Consider the following 16678-nt stretch of genomic DNA (forward strand, 5'->3'; position numbering starts at 1 on the left):
TCTTACTCTATATTGATCTTTACTTGCTTTTATTCTGAAAGCACTGACCACACACAGTATTCATCTTGACCCTTAGCAATATATGTGTTTGTTCAAAGGGGTAACAGACAGTTTCGTGTGTTCGTTTTTGTCTCCTCATCTCATTAATATTTCATCAGTATATATGCCTAACAATTTACTCAGTAAAAATTTGTATTAACGGCTGGCCAGGCATTGGTTTTATTCTAATTCAATTTTAACATGTATTTTGATACCCAAACCAAAAAGGCTTATAGAAACTGATCCTACCATCTGTAATCCCAGATTAAAGTTCAGAAGGATGGACTGTCGGGATGTCACAGAATGAAGATGGGTTTTCTGCCTGAGAAACTAAATTTAGAGGTACATTGGAAAAACAATATCAACTAGCAGTCTGTAGAAAGAAATCTGGCTGATTTGTGATGGATATATGAATTATGGGATTAGTCATGCCACTCTGGATTTGAAATGTACATGATATTGAGCTACTGGGAGTGAAAATGAGTTGAAGTAAAAATGACAATTGACATGGATTATAAAACATCTGATTACAGCATTCTAACGGATCTTGATTTCCTTCTTTTTAAACACCCAGATACCGCCCGTCACTGCGCGAATGGACTTTTGAAAGTGCTGTTGTCAGAGATTTGCCAGCATGGAGACCTCATCAATGCTTTCGTCACTGAATGACGAGTGTAAATCAGACAATTACATTGAACCTCACTACAAGGAATGGTATCGAGTGGCCGTTGACACGCTGATTGAACACGGATTGGATGCGTACCAGGAATTTCTTGCCAAGGAACGAGTGTCAGACTTTCTAGCTGAGGAAGAGATTAATTATATTTTGAAAAATGTCCAGAAAGTGACGCCAAGTACAGCACATGGCCCTGATAATTCCTGCGACGATACCTCCTCTTCGGGGACTTACTGGCCCATCGAGTCGGACGTGGAAGCTCCAAACCTTGACTTAGGCTGGCCGTGTGTGATGCCTGGACTCTCGGGGGGCACCCACATTGATCTCCTCTTCCATCCACCTAGAGCACAGCTACTTACAATTAAGGAGACGATTCGGAAGATGATAAAAGAAGCCAGAAAGGTAACATTTCTATTTCTAAATGAAAACTTTGAAACATCTGGAAGGCATCAGAGTAGTGTATCAGATATATATGTATATGTATGTTAATGAAAGGGTCTTTATGTGCGTGGACCATGCCAATCACTTTCCGGAAATACACCTCTGGATACGTGCGAAGGTGGTTCTTCCCGTACTTTGCAAATATCTGAGAGGGTGGGGTTAGGTCCCTGCTGCACGTGGAGAATTTCATTCTCCTTGTAATGTACGTCCACTTGAGAGACCTTCGTGCATGAAAGTTGAGGTGTGTGGACCAGGAAGGAGATAATGATGCGTTCATAGTCTAAATCACTTAAATTTTCCTTAATCTCTGAAAGGAAGTATGTTGTTGGTAAATCTGGTAAAAATTTCTCAGTTCTCAGCAGGACTGAGCCCTAATTCTTGCTCTGGATCTAGCCGATCCTATTAAATAAACCATAGACTTCTTTATTTTCCTCCTGAGTTGTGTGGAAACAGTATAAAATCAGGCATGAGAGTGTAAAATTCTGGAGGAAGTTCTGGAGGTGCTCAGCATCTGAGGGACTTGGCACTCTTCATTAAATATTTATGTGGGTTGATAAACCTCAGACATTCTGTTTTAGAGCTCAGATAAATCTGCAGAAATGTCCTTTTAATCAATCTAGTAGGCCCTTTGGAAACTACAACCAAATATCCCGGGCTGTTTATTGAGTTTTAAAAAGGATGAAGACAGTTACGATTGTTCACTTATGAAGTCGTCTATTTCTTCATTACAGAAACGACACAGTATAGAAATTTAGATCCAAAAGGGAACTTAGGATGCACGCATACATGGCATTGCTTTCTTTCATGTCAACAAGACACAGAGATGCTGGGGAAAGCGTGCTTTTATGAAGTACAGACATATTGGACCCTTGAAACCCACGTGCAAGTTTGCAAGACAGATAACTAAGAGCCCCCCCATTCTAGTTTGTGTCACCCAGGATTACAGGGCTAAGGTCAAATGCAGGCTTTGCAAAAAGTAAGGTGTCCCCCCCCACCCCCAAACCTCTTAAGCTCAAATACCCTGACTTTTTTTTAGCCTTGTTAACTCCTTTAGCAGGATTCCATTAACGGAAGCACTAATCTATTCCAGTTGTTAAAAATTAGTCATGGAGTCAGGCACCCCGGTAGGTGTCCAAGCTTTCAGTGAACACATTGAACTGTCAGTTCAGTTTTCTGAACTGAACCATGAGAATTTGAAAAACCGGGCCATCCTACGCCTGCGAACAGACTTTACAGCTGGATTTTGTAAAATGAGAGCAAAAGTCAAGACAATACATGAGTCCCTGTAAAGATGAAATGACAAACGTCCAGCACCAATGTGTGTAAATTTCTGTTTGGGGAGCCGCGTTCCTGAATGACCGTGTTAAGTGAAAAGTACACCAGTGAAGCTTCGTGTTTGCGTTTGTACCGTGGTGAGCCTAGTCATTGGCTTAGTGAACCTGCACCATAGCTAGTTGCCTGTGGGACACTGTGTTTCCGTGATGCAAAATGAAATTCAGGAGCTGCCATGAGGTCTTGGGCTCCTGTTCACGGAAACTGAACGTTAGCCATGACCTTCTGATGTTTTTTTTTTCTACCTAATGTGGCAGCTCTTTATTTAGGGAGCCTCTAAAAGCCATATCCTGATCGTTGTCTGCTGGGAACTCCCACTTGAATTAGCGAATTGAAGAACTCAAAGTCCGGGCTGTAAAACCGTATTATCATCTTTTGCTTCTCTTTCACAAAACCCAAGTGGCATAAAATCAGAAAGAGTTTTCCCTTTATGCATCCTCAGGGTACGTACAGTCCCTTGTATGTCCATATCCAAGCTGAATTCAAAGAAAGAGAATTAGTTGAACTTTATAAATTGGGTATATTTGAAATTGAATATAAATCATAACAGATAACTTAGTGGTTTGGTTTTGTTTTTTCCAAAAGCATTGGAGAAGGTGTTCGTTTCTAACCAGGTACAATAAATACTAAGGTCAAATGGGCTATAAATGCCTGGGGTGTATATTCCTCAAGTATTTTGGAAATTGCTTCCTATGTCACTATGTTTATTGGAAGATTTTTGAAGGCTCCAGCACTCCAGGGAAGAAAAAGTTACTGACCCCATTTTTACAAAATTTGAGACTATTCAGCTCATAACTGAGCAAGATTTTGCAGAAAATGTTAAAATAGGAAGAACAAATATTATTATGAAATGTCAGCTTGTGGGAAGACATTGTCTTTTTAACTTTCTCTCTGCTGTTTGTGACTATTATTCACTCAGCAGATAAGTCAGGGTCTTATAAACCTTCAGAATCAATGGAAGCTTATTTTGATGATAAACTTCCTCTTCTTGAACAATCTTCAGAGGACAGATTCTCTTTCTTGGCCAATCAGTTACCATGGCATTATAAAGAGGATGATCTTTTTTCTTTTCATAAAGTGCTTGAATAATGTTCGTTTTAATGGCTAAGGTAAAGATTCCCGCCTCCACGTTTTGCAGGGAGAGTCGTTTGTCAATCCACATTGTGAAACTCTTTGGAGAGATGAGGTCCTAACAAGCAGGGCTAGGAACCAGCAAAGCAGAACCCAGGAAACCATCTCAGAGAAGAATTTAAATTCGTTTTCCACTGTTGTGTTTGCAATTGAGATAAGGTGCTTATGAAAATAAATGTCATATAGTGGAAAAATCTTAAAATAATGAAAAGAATCCAAAAGCAATCTTCTTAGAGATCCAGACATTTGAAGTCTGATCATAACCAGCAAATTCCCCTTCCAGGCCTTTGGGAGAGGAAATAAAAGTGGTACTCCATCTCATCTCTCTTGATTGGAAATACTTTGTTTTTGAATTTCACTAATGTATATATGCATTTACTTACCTACAGTCATATAATCTCTGAATCATTCTGCTTTTAGAAGCAGAATGTAATCTTATTGTATTTCAAAAATCCATAGATTTATTTTTATTTATTCATTTTGTTTTTGCCAGTTGTCACTTAGAAGTTATTTACAGGTTTTAATTTTTTTTCTTTTGTTTCCTTTTTCCCCCCCTTTTGTATATTTACTTATTTGGTTATTTCAGAATTTTCTTTTAGGAAAATCCAATTACAGGTAACATGTTGTGTACTAAGCAGATTTTATTTTTATTTACTGGCTCTTTTTCTAACCTCTTTCTATTTTTCACTATGTGGTTGACATAATTACATTTAGTTCAAATTTATAAGTCTGGTAACATCTAACAAGACTTTTCCCAGGCAATTATTTGTCTTTCAAGAGGTGTTCCCAAGATGATATATGCATTTATTCCTAATTACTGTGAATACCTCTTATGAAAGGAGCCTTTCTAATTACTTGAAAAAGTCATCTTTCATTAAAGTCATTTTTCTTCTAGCCACTCAGAGATAGATATCCATAAAGTAATAGCTTCTGATAGTCCTGAATATGGAAGTTTTTAACCAGAATGCTGTTTGCCTCTCTGCTTCCTAATTCTAGGCTGGCTTCTTTTGTGAGAGGTGACTCTGAACTCTTGTGAAATACGGAGTCGGGGAGACACAGAAGCAAAAGTCTAGTGAGAATTAGGGCAGAGTAGTTCCTGAGGTGCTCTGTCCCGCATCTTCTGTGCTTAGGTCTTGGTTCCTCCCCGAGTTACCATTCCTGGGTGTGGCTGTTATGGCCCAGGGCGATCTTAGTAATACAAAGAAACATTAACTACCAGTTGGTCCCATGGCGGCAAAGGGAAGGTGAACTGATGGTGGGGACTCTTCCTGGGATGTGACTTGTGTTATAAAAGTAGGACTAGATCTGGGGTGGGTGGGGGACAGCTCAGTGGTTAGAGCACCTGCTTAGCATGCACGAGGTCCAGGGTTCAATCCCCAGTCCCTCCATTAAAATAACCAACTAAATAAATACACCTAATTACCTCCCCCCAGCCAAGAAAAACAAAAACAAAAACAAAAAGACCCCACAAACAAAACAAATCAAATATTAAAAAAGACATATCTAGAACGTTAGAAAAAGTTTTTAAAAAAATAAATGAGACTAGAGGCTTGATTGCTAACTAGTTATGGATTGAACTAGTCATTATACCTCCCCGGGCATCTTCACTTATTTAATGAAAGATATGAGGCAAAACCTTTTGGTGTTTTTTAAACCTGATGTTCCTACCCGGATCTCTAATAGTGCTTACCAACTCAAGACGATTGCAACATCACAGACTCCTCGCTGAATGAGTTCACTATGCGAATAACATTTATCCCGTCACAGCGTGTCACCTTCACCGCCACTGCTTGCAAGCGTATCCCTGGCAGCTGAGTGAAATAAATGTGTGGGTCCGTCAGTGCCTTTATTAGACTGGGGTTCTCTCCCTCCTGATCGTCCCAATTTTTAGCAAGAATTTCCTCTCTGCACCCTCCCTATTCCCACGCTTACTGTGAATATTTCATTCGTTGAGTCAAAATTAGTTTCTTCCAGGAAAGAGCTTTTGCTTCATCAGATTCAGTGCCATTAGTATCCTGTGACGTTAATTTGAATACCTCTTCTTTGAATAAAATGCTTTATATGTATATACGTGTGTGTGTGAGAAAAAGACAGTGAGAAAGAGAGAAATCTTGTTAAAAATCGTGTTCAAATTGGAGTGACTTCGCACCTTCCCTGTGACCCTGTATGTATGCACATACTCTTCCTATGCCAAATTCCCGACGCTCTCCAGAGGTGACACAGTCCACATTCTCCTCATCCATCCCCTGCTTCTGTGTTCCACCACTGCCGATAACGCTGGTGATTTACGGGAGAGGAAAGAGGAAAGAACCTTAATTGCAAAATGGATTTTTGAGCTTCCTTGATTGACTTCATAACTTACACAGGCAAAAAGCTACAGCCTTGGTTTTTTGTTTGTTTGTTTTTTATTTGTTTTGAATTGCCCAACTTCAGATAATGCTGTTTTTCAAAGAGGCTTCTTGAGATGACAGGAAGGCTGTGAACCTTGGAGCCAGTGAAGGCGGGGTTGAATCCCAACTCAGACAGCTGTTTCTGTGAGACGTTACATTGCAGTCTCTCTGAGCTTTAGTTTTCCCGTCTGGAACGTGGAGATGCTAATAGTCCTAGCATCCTTGGACTTTATGTGGCTGACTCTGTTGAGACGACGAGGACCTCTCCTCCTCCTGTTTCCTCTTCCTTCACCTCCTTCTCCTCTTACTACATTATTCCTGACCTTTATTTGGTCAAAAAAAAAAAAAAAAATCCAGCAGCCTGTATTTTGCCATCTCTGTGATTTCTTCTTTAAAAGTGAGAGCCATGACTAACCAAGTCCAGTCTCTAACAAGACAGCATCTTACCAGGAGTGCCCACTCGGGTTATTAGCTGTTGGTGAAATGTCTGTTTCCCGGAAAGACTCAGACACATTTCTGAAAGTTCTTGGTGATTATGCACACTGCATTAGAGAGCAACCCAGCATTTCCCCAATGTTATGGCTTAAAAGGTTCAAAATGGGAAAATATTGATTCCACAAAAAGTATGTACATTTGAAAACAGCACCTACTGAGAAGACAGCTTAGATATATATTTTATGCTCAGTATGTGCAGTAAAGACATCTTTTTTTATGCACAGCTATTAAGAGTTGAAAAAATTCTTGGGATGGGGGTATTGCTCAGTGGTAGAGTGTGTGCTTAGCATCCACAAGGTCCTGGGTTCAATCCCCAGTACCCCCTCCAGATAAATAAGCCTAATTACACCTCCCATCCCCCCCCAAAAAAAAACTAAAAAAAAAAATTTAAATAATACCTAAATTTCATTGAGATAGAATTTAACGATCTTGCAAACTCAGATGCCTTTAGGGCCAAGCCAGAAAAATAAATCTGCAGAGGAGAAAGGGCAGATGGTATTCTGATAGGGAGCCAGGGAATCATGAATGAGGGGAACCAGGCTTGGCTCTGCAGGCATTCTTGTTTAAAATGTTACAAATAAAATGTAGTTTGCATCTGAATGAGATGATAAGCTTAGAACCTCAGGTCCGAGTTGACGCATCTTATCAAAAGTCAACTTTCATGAGATTAAAGGGATGTAATCTTTCTTTTGCTTATCTGTCCTCCTAAGGAGATATGACATGTGTTGGAGGGTTGCTGTTTTGAGGCTTTTTGAGATGGTCTATCACACCAGGCTGACATTTTTTATTGAAAGGATTCTCTTGCAGTTGCCACAGATTCATCATGCAGCGTATCCTTTTATAACAGTTTTTCACGTCTTAGTCATTCTTCAAATTACCTTGAGAAAATTGGTTGGATTGTATCATCAGGACTGGAGCTAGCATCTGACTTTAAGCAGTGCATTCACATTATGTAATCTACTGAGAGCAACGTGTACTGTTACTGTTACATGTCATGTCCTGTTAAGCGTTTTACATGCCTTACCTTACATTGACCTTCACAACACCCCTGTAAAATAGGTATTTTTATTATCTGTATTTTACTGATGAATAATCTTGCTTTCTTGTGACAGGTACGCTCAGTCAGTGGTAATGATCCAAAAAGGATCATGATCGTAAAGTATCCATGGCTGCATATTCCCAAGTGGGGGTGTTATGGGTCTGGGATGGAGACCAGTTGGTGGAGATGTGGAAGCAGCAGTTTCTCCGTGGGCCGGGCACAGGGGCGTTTGGGGGGTTACTGTTACAAGTCAGAAATGACATTCCTGGAACTGACAGGAGGTTATGATCCGTTAATGGGGTGTAGCACCTAGAATGTGGACTAGGTCAGGAGGCATTGGAAAGAATTGGGTTCTCTGAGTTCAAATAGAGGAAAACTTCGAAGACATAAGAGAAGGGCGGCCAATGAGGTTGTCCTTTGGCTTCTGCTGGGTTCAACGCTGACTGGCTCAGCGTGACTGTGGCCATCCTTAACAGGCGAAGAGTAGGGCGGGCAACTCATTCATTCAGCAAATATGTGTTTGATGTCTGCTGCATGTCAGATACAGTTCTCAATTCTGAGGATACATAGGAGAATAAAGGAGCAACGAAACCCTGACTTTGGGGGAGGGGGTAGTTCAATGGTAGAGCACATGCTTAGGATGCTTGAAGTCCTGGGTTCAATCCCCAGGACCTCCTCTAAAAATAAAACTAATTACCTCCTCTTACCCCCCAAAATAAAGAAATATATATATAATTTGAAAAGCTCCTGACTGTGAATGGCACTTATATACAAGTAGGGAGATACAGCTAATAAGTGTAATACATGAGGAATGCTATGGAGAAAAACAAAGCAAAACACAGGAATGGTCAAGTAAGGAGGACTGAGAGTGTTGGTGGCTGTTTGCTCATTATTTTATTATTTTTTTAATTCTAATTTTTTATTGAAGTATAGTCAGTCTACAATGTTGTGTCAATTCCTGGTATCCAGCATCATGTTTCAATCATACATATACATACATATATTCCTTTTCAGATTCTTTTTCATTATAGGTTTCATTATAGGTTTCATTATAGGTTACTCCAAGAGATTGAATAGAGTGCTCTACAGTAGGACCTTGTTGTTTATCTATTTTATGTATAGTAGTGTGTATCTGCAAATCTCGAGCTCCCAATTTATCTCTTCCCACCCCTTTCCCCTCCTGGTAACCACAAGTTTGTTTTCTAGGTCTGTGAGTCTGTTTCTGTTTTGTAAATAAGTTCATTTGTGTCATTTTTTAGATTCCACATAATTGACATCATATGGTATTTTTCTTTCTCTTTCTGGCTGACTTCACTTAGAATGATGATCTCCAGGTCCATCCGTATTGCTGCAATGACATTATTTTATTATTTTTTAATCACTGAGCAGTATTCCATTATAATCGCTGAGCAGTAATCACTGAGTAGTATTCCATTATATAAATATACCACAGCTTCTTTATCCAGCCATCTGTCGTTGGACGTTTAGATTGTTTCCATGTCTTGGCTATCATATATAGTAATGTTATGAACATTGCGGTGCATGTATGTTTTCCAAGTAGAGTTCCCTTCAGATATATGCCCAGAATATTTTAAATTGGGTGCTCAGCATAGGCCTGGTCAAGACAGTGATGTTGGAATCAAGGTTTGAGGAAAGAAGGAATGAGCTAGGTGTCCATTTGCGGGCGGAGCACATGAGACATAGGATGAGCTTCAGGGCAGGAACAGCCCTAGAGGGACAGTAAGGATGCCAGGTGCAGAAAGCAAAGAGGAGGTGAGTAGGTGAGTTCAGAGAGGTACCATGGGGGCCAGACCACGGAGGTCCTCATGGACTGTTATAAGGACCTTGGCTTACGCTCTGTGTAAAATGGGGAGCCACTGGGGAATTTTGGGCAAAAGAATGACATGATTAATTTGAAATATGCTGTATTTTGAAAGGAGCCCTCTGGCTGCAGTCTTGGACATTGACTCTCTGGGTTCAAGAACAGGCATTTCAGAGCCTATTAAAATAATTCAAATGTGAGCTGATACTGATCGCCAGGGTGGTAGTAGCAGTGATGGTCTGATCTGGGGTACATTTTGAAGGCAGTAAAATGTGGGCTGTGAAGTAAGTGGAAGAATATAAAAGCACTGCAACACTGCTGGCCTGAGCCACCGGGGTGATGGCCTCGTCCTTTGAAGGTGGCCTCAGAGTCATCAGAGATGGAGTCAGGAATTGGGCAGAGACCCGGGCACAGAGACCTTTAGGTTGTCACTTTGACCGCAGCCCTGAGACGGCTGACGGGTGACCCCAGCCACCAAGACCTACAGACCTGTCTGAATAGAGCCTAGGGTTCACACTGGGCTCTACATACAGATCGGCTGGACTTGGAGGTAACCCTGACCCTCAGGGCAGAGGTGAGGGATAGCCTTGGAAGTACCTGGCAGAGATTCAGACATGAAGGAGGAGATAAACAGAGACTGTGTTAAGAAGACTGGCTGATGGGCCAGGACCTGATAAAGCAGGAAGTTCCACCACCTGCAGACAAGCAGAACCTCCCACCCCCATTTGCCAGTCATGTGACAGAAGACCAGAACTTGGGAAAGTGTCCCTTGGGACGTCAGCTTTCTTCAGAGCTCGCTTTGGATCATAAGTTTTGAGGCGTAGGAGGTGTACGGTGGAGAGCGTGGCACTTCAGACAACAGGGGATGCGGAGGGAGTAGAGTGGGGCCGGGAAAAGGAAGGCAGGGATAGACTGAGATTCAGTTGTGAAGGTCCTTCAGTCCAGGTTTGCGGATAAGGACGGTGAAGGTCACGAGGTGTTTCTGAGTAAGTCAGTGATACAATCACATTGGATGTTGGACAGATTAACATTTTGTCAATTAGTGAAAACATAGAGGGAAATATAAAACAGATTATAACATAAATTGGGTAATACTCACCTACGGCTAACAGAAACCTGGGGCTCACTAAATTCAGTACAAAGCAAGATGTCTTCCCGAAGCGAGAAGATACCTTTAATTTCCTGCTGGAAGAGAAAACTCAATCTGTGTCTTAAAGAAGGTGATTTGGTGGAGGGGTGGGGGGTCTTAAAGCTACTTTTAAAATGTCTTAATTATCTGATTTTAAGTCAATAAAATTTATTTCTGTGCAAACAGTTTCAAGTATATGCACGTAGTTTAATGTTATATGTACTTACGGAAGCCCTGCTGTGTTCAAGACACTCTGTTCGGTCGAACAAGTGGGAAGAGAAACACTTCAAGTGGTTTAGAGTCTGATGTTTGGGGGATGTGTTAAAAGATTCCTGGGAGACGTATAGATAAGATGTTGGGGGTGTCTGGACACTATGTGACTGACCTATGTGCTACAAAGGGTCTGGATTTTTTTTCCCACCTGTTTCCTCTTTAAGCATCAGAGTGTTATAGAGATACTTGCTGAAGTTTCAAAGTAGAAACATTTTGAGGTAGATACATAAAACATTTATAGGCAAACCTGGATTACCAGTTGAACAAATGTATGTGATAAAGGTTTATTTTTTCTGACCATCGGTACATAGATTCCTTATGGAAAATATGGGAAAGCAGACAGGAAGGGGTTAGTGAAATAAAATTTAGACATTGTCTTCCTTGTAAGAGAAACACGGATATAGAGAAAACCATATGCACACGTGTGTGTGTGCGCGCGCGCGTGCATTTTAATACCTTACATCCATCTCTGAAATGGAATGTTCCTATGTGAAATACTTGAGATCATACTGGTGATTATATAGAAAAATGTGCCTCCTGCTTTTTCCACTTAGAATTTTTCCCATAATAAAATACCTGATGTCCTGGGCTGATAAGCCAGGGCATAAAACAGGGGTGGGGGGAGCCGCCTGCTCTGGGTGCAGGTAATAAGGAAGTTCACTGTCTCTCGGGAATTTGAACACAATGATCAGACTGAGTGAAGCGCAGCCTGCTTTTTATGACACCACTTGCTGGCGACTGTCAGTTAAGTCACACCAGTGATACTGTTTTTGTTCTCACCAGGGTAGCCCCTGCTGCGGGCAGGGCGGATCCCTGCTCCCTCCACCTGTCCCCTCCCCTCCTCCCACCCCTTGGCACGCCCTCGCTGCCGATATGATAAGTCTCAGGTTCCTATTCCTTTAGAAACAAAGGAAACCTCATAACTGTTTTTACGTGATTATTAGCTACTCAATAATTACCCTTGAAGCAGAAAAATCAGTAAGTATCCTTTTCCCCCCCCCACAAACCAAAACTTTCCACTGGGCTGTATTAATGTCTTATTAATCATCACCTATCAATTTCCCCTCCAAGAATTCAAACAAATATTTTGAACAAGTAAATAAATGTGAAAATGGAGAAACACTGCCATTTGGCTAAATATCAATCCAATACGGGCTATTGGAAAATCCATAACTGCGAAAAAAAAATTCAGTATCTGAGTCATCCTGGATAGTCATAATCAAGCCTGCTGAAATTCGAAAACAGTTACTAAAAATAAAAGGAAAAAGAAAAAAAAAAAAAAGAATCTGGGGTTTGTGACCAGGTAGTGTTTTTACAAATGAGCGAGTTGGAAATTGAGAAAGTCCAAAAAGCCGTCACCCCCATGAGCAGTAACTCTCAGGACAGAGAGAAAGCATTCAGGCATCTTGATTTCCATCCCTGGCCTCCTTGGATCACGTCCGTTCCTTCTCGACTGGGAAGGACTACGTTTGTTAATGTCATTAATCATATCTGGCGTTTACGCTTGTTAATGACATTAATCATATCTGGCGTTTTTTGACTGGGACGCGCCAGGCAGTGTTCTAAGCTCTTTTTATGCACTAATATTTGTATTCACAACAGCTCTCTGAGATCGATAGCTTCTGTTGCTTCCTTGCAGAGGTGAAGGGAAGAGGTTAAGTAATTATACTAGGATTTAGAGTAGGAAAGGCAGTTGCCTGTGCTGGACCCGAGGCAGCGCACCCAGACAGAGCACTTAACCATCGGTGAGGTCAGCATGGCCTCCCATAGACCTTCCCTGCTGTCCCCAGGCAAACTGCTGAATTCTCACCACGCTTTTGTGCAGGTCCTGTTACACTGGGGTCCTCACGATCTGCCTGATGGTAGAGTGCAGGACAAGCCCGGTGTATGTGGGGCTCCTGTTGCAGGAGGCTTCACCTGCATCCTTACCTCTCTGCTTCCTCTCCTTCCAACACCCCCGCCCGGCACCTGATGCTGCGGAGTCACTGAACTGCCATCGTCTGGGTCTTCTTCCTTGCCAGCCTCTTCCTTCTTACATGGTTATTCCCCTCCTTGGAGCATCTTGTCCCAAATTCTTTGCCTCCCATTCATCTTTAAAAATCTATGTTCAGTTTTACTTGTTAGGTTGGGCTCTGATCAATTCCTTTGCCGGTTTTTGATAAGTCGCCCCTATAATACTGCCATCTTCATATTTGTCCTTGGATTTTAGGTGAGATAGTGTCTCCATTCTGTCCAAGGGCCCAGGGTTTCTTTTCCCGTTCTTTCTCTCTCTCTCTCTCTTTTTTTTTTTTTTTTTAATTACATTGTTGGTTTAAAATTGATTTCTAAGAACTTCTATGTTGTGTATGAATTCCTTGTCAGATACATGCCTTGCAAATATCTTCTGCGGTTTCCTTTTTCACTCTGATATTTATTTGAATAAACGGGAGTTCTTAATTTTAATGTAGCCTGCTTTTTTAATCTTTTATTTTAAGGTTAGCTCTTTTGGGGTTTCCCGGAAGAAATATTTGCCTCCCCTAAAATCGAGATGTTCTCCTTTATTAGATTTTAGAAGTTTTATTTCATCGTTCATATTTAGGTTTGCCAGTCCTTCTGGGACTGATTTATGAGTGTGATATGGGGGTCAGGGTCCATTTTAATTTTTTGTAGAAATACTGTCTAGGTGACTCAGCACTGCTTATTGGAAAGAGCATCCCTTCCACGCTGTACTGCAGCACCGCTGATGTTATAACTCAAGTGACCACTTACATTAGTGAATTTCTCACTGTGTTTTGTTCCATTGATCAATTTCCTATCCCTGCTCCAAGACCACACTGTTGTCATTTTTATGGCTTTATAGGGACCATCTCTACTTGGTGGTGTAAGTCCTCTAGTTTGGCCTTCACTATTGCCTTGGTTGTTCTAAATCCTTTGCTTTTCTGTAGGAATTTTAGAATTCTCTTGTCATTTTCCAAAAAAAATAAAAAATAAAAATAAAAATCTGAGCTTTTGACTGGGATTACATTGCATCTGTAGAGCTGTTTGAACAGAATTGCACTTTACAATATTGAATCTTCCGTTTCATGAACAAGGAATGTTTTTTCTTTAGTTATGATTACTTTCTTTCAGTGAGATTTTGTATTTTCTCTGTGTAGAGCTTTTACGTCATTTGCTATGTTAATGATTATTTGTTCTTTTTTATCCTATTAGAAATAATATTTTAAAAACTTTTTGTTCTATTTTTTCTTTTTTGCTAGTACATAGAAATACAATATAATTTTTTTTTTTTTGTATTTTGACTTTGGATCCAAAGACTTGATAAATTCACTTATTAATTCCAATAGTTCATGTATAGCTGATTTGGAATTTTTTAGCTATTTCATATCTGTAAGTAATGCTAGTTTTCTCTTTTTCAATCCAGGTAACTTGTTTTATTTTTTGATTATTTTATTATATGGCTAGGTCTTCCATTACAATGTTGAATATAGCATGAATGTAAACAGTCCTTGCAACTTTTTAACACAAACTGTCATTGCAGTTGTGAAGTTCAGCTGGCTTTTATTATTACTTATTTAAAGATAATGTATCTTTTTATACGTCTGCTTTTAAGACTTTCTTTTCATTTGTCATTTTCAGTAGCTTTAATATAATGTTACTAGGTGAGTTTTTATTTTTCACTTTTTTTCTCCTCGAAGTAGTGCTTCTTGAATCTGTGTCTTAATGTCTTTCTGCTGTTTTTGAAATATCTCTGCTAACAGCTCTTCAAATGTTGATTCTTCCTATTTAATTTCTGCTCCCCCTAAGCATCCTAATTACAGATACGTAATTTTTTTTTAATTTAAACACATCCTGTATATATTTCATATTCATTTTTGTGTTTTCCATAATTTTTTCCCTCTGTATTTCATTCTGGATATTTTCCACAGAAGTATCTTTAAGTCACTAATCCTTTCTTTGAGTATAATTTATTATTATACTCAACTGTCAAATTCTTAATTTTGGTATTGGTATTTTTCAGCCATACAATTCTTTTTTTTTTTTTTTTTTACATATATAGCTTTTATTAGGTTGAGATTCTTTCAATACAAAATGGAGAAAGGATAGTCTCTTCAACAAATGAGAAAATGATATCAACATGCAAAAGATGCAATTGAGCCCACCTTACACCATATATAAAAATAAACTAAACATGAATTAAAGACATAACAGTTAAGAAACAGCAGTGTAAAACTGCTAGAAGAAAATACAGGGGGAAAGAGACTGATCCTGGCAATGATTTCATGGATATGACACCAAAAGCAAAGCCAACAAAAGCGAAATAGATAAGGGGGACTACCTCAAGCTAGAGAGCTTCTGCATAACAAAGGAAACAATCAACAGAATGACAAAGGCAACCTACAGAATGGGAGAAGATATTTGCAAACCATATGTATGGTAAGGGGTTAGCACCTAAAATATATAAGTAACTCTTACAACTTAAGAGCAAAATAAACAACTCAACTAAAAAAGGGCAAACAACTTTAACATACATTTCTCCTCCAAAGAAGAAACACAAATTGCCAACAGGTGTATTTATGAAAAGATGCTTAACATCATTAATTGTCAGGAAAATGCAAGTCAAATTTACAAGGAAATATGATACCATATAACCTATTAGAATGACTATTTTAAAAAAGATAAATATTGGCAAGGAAGTGGAGAAATCGAGATCCTTCTGCACTGTTGGTGGGAACGTAGAACGGTGGAGCCACTATGGAAAGCAGTATGGGGGGTTCTTCAAAAGAATTGAAAATAGAGTTAACATATGATCTTCAGCCATACAATTCTTGAATGCCTCGATAATAGATATTTTGAAGTCTGTTTCTGATAATACCAGTATCTGGATCACCTATAAATTGATTTCTGTTATCTGTGTTTTGTTTTTTGTTTTGTTTTGCTCTTGGTGTTTGGTTATTTGGTTCTGTCCTCTCACGTGTCTGGAACTTTTTGATTGGATGTTGTATATTTAGTATGAAAGGTTGCAGAGGTAGTATTTCCATGAGAGAGGACTTAGTTTTCTTTAGGGTGACAGTTACAGTAAGGGTAGATTAATTTATTCCGTACAGGGTTTGAGCTAAAAGGATGACATTTACAGAATAGTGGTCTGTCTCCAGTTTTCACTGACTTCTAGGGTAGCTCTTCTGGGATGTCACTGGAGGTGTCTGCAGGAGCCTCTTTTTTGTGGAAGAATCCGAACTCCGGCTTTTATCTTCCTAGCGTGATTGCCAAAGACTTTCTTAAGCTCCTTACCCTCCGATCAACTTTCTTCTCTTTGGTTTCTCATCCTTTAACTCAGCGAGCAACTGAAGACTTGGCAAACATCCCAAGGGCAGTAACTGCGTAGAATCAGGAGTCCACTATATTGGGATTCCCTTTTCTCTGTGATTAGGAGTCTTAAGTCCTTTTTGCCTTGGTGGTGCTGGACTCCAGTTTTTTGTTTTTTGTTTTTTTTTCCTTCATCCATCTGAAATTGCCAGAAGCTCGTCACCCCAGCTTACTGATCTGTTCTCAGTGCCTTGCTCTGTGAACTGGCAAATGTAAAAAATAAATAAATAAATAAAAAAAAAAAAGTTAGGTGAGAAAGTGACAGGAAACAGTTGTCTTGCCTCCTCGTTCCTCCTTTATCTATGATCTTGGCTCCACGAATCCTCACTGCCTTCATTTTTTTTTTCCCCAGCCCTTACTCTTTCCAGTAAGAAAGTTCATATGATGCAGGCCATCATAGTCTTGTATTAGAGGAATTCCTTTCATTTAGTTCTGAACAAATTAGAATGATTAAATATCACAAAATCTTCACATGAAGAAGGATCTAAGGAAAAAAATTACACGTCTTAGATATATATCAATGGAGTTAAAAATAAAAATAAAGAATAAGCTATCACTCTTTTAATGC

General features: G+C 39.7%; 1 protein-coding gene across 4 annotated transcripts in view; it reads left to right on the forward strand.

Moving 5' to 3' along the window:
• FAM83B (family with sequence similarity 83 member B) overlaps nt 1-16678 on the forward strand; it is a 71374-nt gene that overhangs the window by 16682 nt on the left and 38014 nt on the right. For all 4 annotated transcript variants that reach the window (XM_032463313.1, XM_032463312.1, XM_032463311.1 and 1 more), the window contains one exon: nt 614-1117. In XM_032463313.1, the coding sequence (XP_032319204.1) occupies nt 674-1117 (444 nt within the window). In that variant the 5' untranslated portion in view covers nt 614-673. The remainder of the gene's footprint in view (nt 1-613; nt 1118-16678) is intronic.

This window comes from Camelus ferus, chromosome 20, assembly GCF_009834535.1.
Source record: "Camelus ferus isolate YT-003-E chromosome 20, BCGSAC_Cfer_1.0, whole genome shotgun sequence".
NCBI classification, from domain to species: Eukaryota; Metazoa; Chordata; class Mammalia; order Artiodactyla; family Camelidae; genus Camelus; species Camelus ferus.